The sequence below is a fragment of the Elaeis guineensis genome, chromosome 1 (assembly GCF_000442705.2).
Source record: "Elaeis guineensis isolate ETL-2024a chromosome 1, EG11, whole genome shotgun sequence".
Lineage (NCBI taxonomy): Eukaryota > Viridiplantae > Streptophyta > Magnoliopsida > Arecales > Arecaceae > Elaeis > Elaeis guineensis.
Window position 1 is genome coordinate 121,092,263 of NC_025993.2, and position 6,436 is coordinate 121,098,698.

The following is a 6,436-nucleotide window of genomic DNA, read 5'->3' on the forward strand; positions in this document are numbered from 1 at the left end:
TTCACTGGCGGACTCGACAAAACTATTGATTTTAATTTTGAAATTATTTTCTTTGCAATTAGACGGAGACGGACTTCGTGTGCACTCCGCTTCTCTCTGTCTTTTTCACCCTTGTTCCCGAGTTGGAGTAGAACCCTAGAAAACCGAGGAGACCAAGCAGCAGTTTTCCGATCGAAAGGAGGGATTTTTAATCGAGAGGTCGAGGGTAAGAGGAGAGAAATGTCTGGGGCGGCGCAGGAGGAGGACAAGAAGCCCGCCGATCAGTCGGCGCACATCAATCTCAAGGTTAAGGGCCAGGTATAATGTTTCTCTATCCGTCGCTGTGGTGTTTTTTTTTTTTTTTTCTTTTTTGTGTATCAATTCCTTTGAATTCTTCTTTATTTGTTCGGTTAGATTTTTTTTTTATTTATTTTAATGCTAGATTGTCAGATTTTGTTCTATTTTTTTGGCTTATTTCTAGTTGGATCATAGGATTATGATAGACTTTTTTGCTGGTCTGTACTGGATAGTATTTTTGATATTATCAACTATTACTTCATGGAATCTGGAATTTTTTTTTTTTAAGTACTTGGAAGAAGTTTTTTATTTTTTAAAATTAAAGCTTAAAAGTTTGTGCTTGCTGGATAATTATAGTACAAGTATTAGTTTTGGTGCTTTTAATCTTAACTTGTGGGGTTTTGTTCGTGTTTGGAACCACTTAACCGGGTCTTGCCAAAAATCTAATTACTTGTGGGCGCGAGAAATTTCCAGTGGGTAATTAGTTGTGGAGTTGCTTGCTTTTACAACTAGGATTTATTTTTTTAAAAATGATTACTGTCACACCACTAAGTCCCTTTTGTATTGTTGGAACTGAGTTATTTATAGGGGCGCAAACTGCAGTAATGGGTTAGTTTTGTGGGACAGGGTTGTATCTTTTGCATAAAAGAAGGATTCACCTTTCTTCGCACGAATCCACCATTTGATTGTGCAATGGTTGCTTCAAGAGTTGCACAGATGGATGAATGAGAGCACGATCCGATGGGCGGTGCTGCCAAAGAAGATCGATCATTCTTTCAAGCGAAATATTAACCCAAACCCTAGTTGTACTAAGTGCAAGGATCAGTGTGACTAGTGACTAATAGCCACAATACAAGAAATTTGGAGTGTGACTTTTTTAAAAATATATCTAATAAGGAGTTTACTGGAGAACCAATTTTAAATTGTTTGAGACTCAAGCAGGATGTCTTGTCGGTTGAGAAGTTGGCTGGAGGGTAAGAAAAGATGAGGCCACAACCTATGAGGCCTTGGTGGAGTTTTGTGATGAAATTGAAATGAAGTATTTACCTTTCCTCCCCACCTTCCCTCATAGAAGTGAGAATCTGTGATTGATGATCTTGTTTAGTCTTTGCTGTTGGATTTGGTCATGTTGAGTATGCTTCCTTCCTTTACTGAAAATAGAATACACCTTTTATTTTGGTTGAATGCTCTTTATTTATGAATTGGGGCATAATGATTGCATTCCCTTAAATTCTCGTAGGTAGTTTAACTCTTATGACTTATTGAAACTGCAGAAAGAGAATGGGCTGGTTTATAGTTTAACATGTAGTTCTGAGTTGGCAATTACAATGGACAAACATAAGTTGACAGTAGAGGGCAGCATTTTGTTTTTCAGGGTTTGGAAGAGACTAGACAATATCTTATCCTATTCGAGTGTTATTTTGGCTACTTCCAGCAATTGAGATGGCTATCTAGATGAACCATCATGGGCTCAAGAGGCAGTGGTCTCTCTGTTTTGTTGAATCTATAAAAGTGTTTCTGGGTCCTATCAAGTTCTGGATTGCCACCAAAAGTGAGTTGGAGTGGAGTTGCTCTTGTGTAGAATTGTTTTTCGTTGACTACTGTTCTCTTTTAGTGGGACACGAGTTGCCTGTTTGCTTTAGATATCTTTCTCTATCATTTTAAAAGTCATTATACCTATGTAAATTTGCACTTTAACTTGAAATGGTTGTCATGATAATGAAAATGTTGTCATGGTTGTCATAATAATGACATTTTACTTTTAAAATAACTTGAAAATAATATGATTGTCTGAGTTTTTTTGCTTCTCAGAGACGAAAAATTGAAGTAGGTGTTGGTGGGTGGGAAAATGAAGACGAAAGGAGAAGAGAAAAGGAAATGAAAGTTTTCCTTTCTTGTCATTATTTCCACAGGAATGCTAGAAACTGAGCCCTCGTTTGCTATGATCAGTTTCCAGTGTGGTTATGCTGATGACAGCTGGATCCTTTTTGACAGAAAAGAAAACAGGCATCTGTAATATCTTTGGTAATTTGGGGACTGGATTCGTAATAAACCCTTCCATAGACGGTGGGCAGTTTCTTCCCACTAAAACAGATCAATAGATTTCTCTGCTTGTGCCCCACTCCCTTCTCTAATTCTATTTTCTTGTCTCTTGGACATGCCTCAAGCTCTCCTTGGCCCTTTTTGTTCAAATTAGGAAGAAAAAAGAAAAAAGGAGAAACGATGCAGAACAAGTTTGGCAAGGGAACTACTCAATTTCAACAGATGCCTTGGGCATATTTCTCAACCTCAATAACTACCTCAGCTTGGGTAGAAGTTTTTTCTTATTTAATTTCTAAGGTGTAGGTGCGGTGGTTGATCAAGGGTTACAGGCTTACAGCATGAATTGATAGAAGAATGTGTTCATTTCACGTGGTTTAAAGAGTCTTCTGGGTGGATATGTGCTCTAGGAAGTAGGTATTGAATCAGTCAGATATGTTAAGAAGCTGAGATATTCTGTTGAACATCAACCAATTAAAAGGTGCATCAGTTGGTATAGGAAGCTGGAGCATGATTTGCTAGCATTTCTAGGTCATTTGCCCTTTTGACTGATGATAAAAATATAGAACCTTGTCAACAAGTATGTGGAATGCCTTGTGCATGAATTCAGTATCTTAATGACAAGGATGAATAACCAGCTCCAAGCAAGATCAACTTGAACAGTAGCATACTTGTGGATCTCACTTTTTAGTAGGGTGTTCAGCTCCAACTCGTGTCGCATATGTCCTTAACCCTTTCCAGTGCTTCTCAGTTTAAGTGCTTTTCTTTATGGTTTATTAACATACGTAAGTGATCATTCTGTGCTTTTCTTTTGTTTACTGAGTGCCATTTTGTAGTCCAAATGTTCTTTCCGGTGTTGTTGCTAAATGATGAAAAATGGCAGAAAAAAGGCTATTATTTGTTTGTTAGCCAGAAAAAAGGCTGTACTATTTTTGTGACTTTGTCTCTAGACAACTGTTGGCAAGTTTGTTTAAGGGTTTTTTTTGTGACCTTCAGATATTTTATATCTTTTCACTGTTTAACCATGACGTTGTCTTTGTTATGTTATGCAGGATGGGAATGAGGTGTTTTTTAGGATTAAGCGCAGTACTCAGCTACGGAAGCTCATGAATGCATACTGTGACCGACAATCTGTGGATTTCAATTCCATTGCTTTCCTGTTTGATGGCCGTAGGCTACGTGGCGAGCAGACCCCAGATGAAGTAAATCTTCAAATTTCTTGCACTGCAAATGAGAAAGTATAATCAAATTTCCTTTTAGATTTTCCATCAGTATTGATATTTCCTCTGATCTCTTTCAGCTTGAAATGGAGGAGGGGGATGAAATTGATGCTATGCTGCACCAAACAGGTGGTGGTCTGGTAAATGTTTATGGCTTCTAGTTCTTGAAGGAGATTTGTGAACCTTGTAAAGCAACTAGTGGACATGGAGTTGGGTTTGCTTTATTGTTTAAGGCAATGGAGTCATCTGATTATGAACTCTTATGAATAATCTTGTGTTTTTGATGTTGAATCCTTTACAAGTTAATATGCTGGAATTCATAGGCTTTACCCTTGCTGTTGGAAGATTGGATGCTTTTCTTGTTGCTGTTGGACTCGTGATGATACCAAATATAGATATGAGTTCCTGATTTTTAATTGCTTATAGCATACATGGAAATTGCAGCAGAATCCTTCTTTAGAAAGTTATTTGTTCTGCCATGGCCGCATGGTATCACCGATTGTGCTATCAATGGTTATAAACTGTGCATCCTTGGTTAAGGTGACTGCCACCTCTGCCATTTGTCGGACTTTTAAGGTTTGATTGCTTTGGACTCTTTATCGCCATGCTGATTTAGGGAATAACAAGCATGTAGATAGCACTCATATAAGGGGTGGTTTTCAAATGCAGAACTCCTATCAAACATGATGAATAATAAACTCTCATGTAAGGGTTCAGATCTCAGTGGAACATCCCATGGGATATTGAGGCGGCTATTCGGTTAGTGTCTTGACATTTCGATTGGGATGTTTTGAAACATCTTTTTGTCTTAAATATTTAGAACAAGACAGCAGCATACTTTTTTTTTATGAAAAAATTGGAATAGTCGCTTTTCATGGGATTTAAAATCACGAAGCATTGCCATCCAAAATGAGGGGTACAAAATAGTGTTTGAGTGCAAAAAAGTGGACTTACACCTGAGCAACTCGGAATCTCATGGCAATTCTTTTTTATGATGTATAGCGTCGGTTGCAATGCGGGCTGAAGTAAATGAGATAGTTTAATGCAGAGGTAAGTATGATTTGGTTGATAATTTGCTGCAACTGATTGCAAGGGAAAAATGATTGAATCATATAAACCAACTTGTTAGAAGCTTATAGAACATGGTTAGCTGATTCTTGTTAACTACCTTGCAAGGCATTCTGAGGTTAATAAGATAGTTTAACACAGAGAGAGGAAGTATTATTTGGTTCATAATTTGCTAGACTAATGGTTAGGGGAAATGATCGAATCATATAAACCAATCTTAGAAGAACATAGAACTAGATTGTTAGCTGATTCTGGTTAACTACACTACATGATTTTTCAACTGAAACATTTCCACTCTCACATCTAGTTACCAAAGTATTCCTTTGGCGAATAAAATATTCCTACTGCCATTTGAATTTCTTCCACACAGGCTTTTGATGAAATGTATGTTAATCTAACTTCAATTACCCAACTATAAAGCAGGATTATTACATTGAAATAACTATAAAATGGTTTTCCAAATTTGTTATACCGGTATATTTATGTCTTTGGTTGCCAAAAGGATGATCATCCACAAAAAATTTTCAAAAAGGCCTGAACTAAGTAAATGCGACTAAGATCTATTTCCATAAGCAATCTTTGCAACAAGCATAGAATAAGTGCTGTCATGGAAGAGCTAAAAGAGATGCTAGAACGAATTGGCGTACCATTACCTAAATTTGAAGAAATTGCTGTATTTTGGCCAACCATTATCAAGATCTTTGTAACAGCAAAATATACTGAATAATTGAAGTATTTCTTCTGCCGAAAAAAGAGTTGGGAGTATTGTAATATCATTTTTTTTATAAAAATAAGAGGTGAATCGTGATTCACAAATTTGAACCACAAGTAATAATGGATGTTATTATCATCTTTTAATGTTCACAACATATTGAATTGTACAACATTTCTGGCCTAACTATGTACTACTTTCTCGGTATATCTGTCGCATGACACATAAGAAGCATCTCCAAACTTCACCAAGCGTACATTAACTCTATGAAAAATCTTCATATCCTGTTCTGACATAAAATCCGTATATCTGCCGCATAACATTTGCACCTGGTGCATGCAATAATTTCTCCCAAAAAAAAAAAATAGCATCCATATTCTGTTGAACTGGGTCGAACTTTATTTTTCCTAAAAATAAGATTCATCTATTATTAGGAAAAGTCTTTAGACTACGGATGAACAAATAATCATAATCCGAAGAGATCTACCCAATCCGACCTAATAAACATCAGTTTTGATTGGTTGAAAGACATAAATCGGATGGAATCGGATTGGGATTTGTAGAAAATAGATTATTTACAATTAGATTTGATTTCTACACTTTTAACTCATATGAAACAAATCCAATCGATGTACTATTTTACAAATTCATTTTCATTTTGGGACAGCATCGTTTAGACTTTAATACTTTATTCTAAAAAAATAATCCGTCATCTATTTGGATTTATAAGAATATTAATGTTGAATTGTTGATGGAACTACATTAATTTGAGACAATTCAAAAGTAAAATCTTTCGGATGTAGTTGTTTTTATATGAATAATTTTTTTTTATTCTATTTTATTTTGTATAGGTTCAAAAATAAGTCTAAAATTTATAACTTATCAGATTTAGATTTTTTTTTATATTAAATTAATAAAAAAAGTAAATAAAGTTAAGTGGGCCAATATTAGACTTAAAATCAATATTGGATCGATATTGAAGTCCAAACCGATACAATCCATCCAAACCCGTTACAAATCATTTACTTCGATTTCAAATGGTTTATACATGATAAACGGTCGGCAGTAGGTTGAATTTTTTTCAACCTGACTAGGTTTGGTTAGATGAAATTATTCTCTC

General features: G+C 35.6%; 1 protein-coding gene across 1 annotated transcript; it reads left to right on the top strand.

Annotated features, from left to right (window-relative positions):
* Window positions 1-65: 65 nt before the first annotated feature.
* LOC105038841 (small ubiquitin-related modifier 2) lies at window positions 66-3,880 on the top strand. Its single transcript, XM_010914753.4, has 3 exons — window positions 66-297; window positions 3,369-3,518; window positions 3,617-3,880. The coding sequence occupies exons 1-3, from the start codon at window positions 220-222 to the stop codon at window positions 3,695-3,697; spliced, it is 309 nt and encodes a 102-aa protein (XP_010913055.1). The 5' UTR covers window positions 66-219; the 3' UTR covers window positions 3,698-3,880.
* The last annotated feature ends 2,556 nt before the right edge of the window (window positions 3,881-6,436 follow it).

What these genes read in the sequence shown, in the direction of transcription:
- LOC105038841 (XM_010914753.4), top strand. Translation starts at nt 220, where the DNA reads ATGTCTGGGGCGGCGCAGGAGGAGGACAAGAAGCCCGCCGATCAGTCG. An exon ending in ATCTCAAGGTTAAGGGCCAG is followed by an intron (nt 298 to 3,368) that starts GTATAATGTTTC and finishes TATGTTATGCAG; the next exon opens with GATGGGAATGAGGTGTTTTT. An exon ending in GCGAGCAGACCCCAGATGAA is followed by an intron (nt 3,519 to 3,616) that starts GTAAATCTTCAA and finishes GATCTCTTTCAG; the next exon opens with CTTGAAATGGAGGAGGGGGA.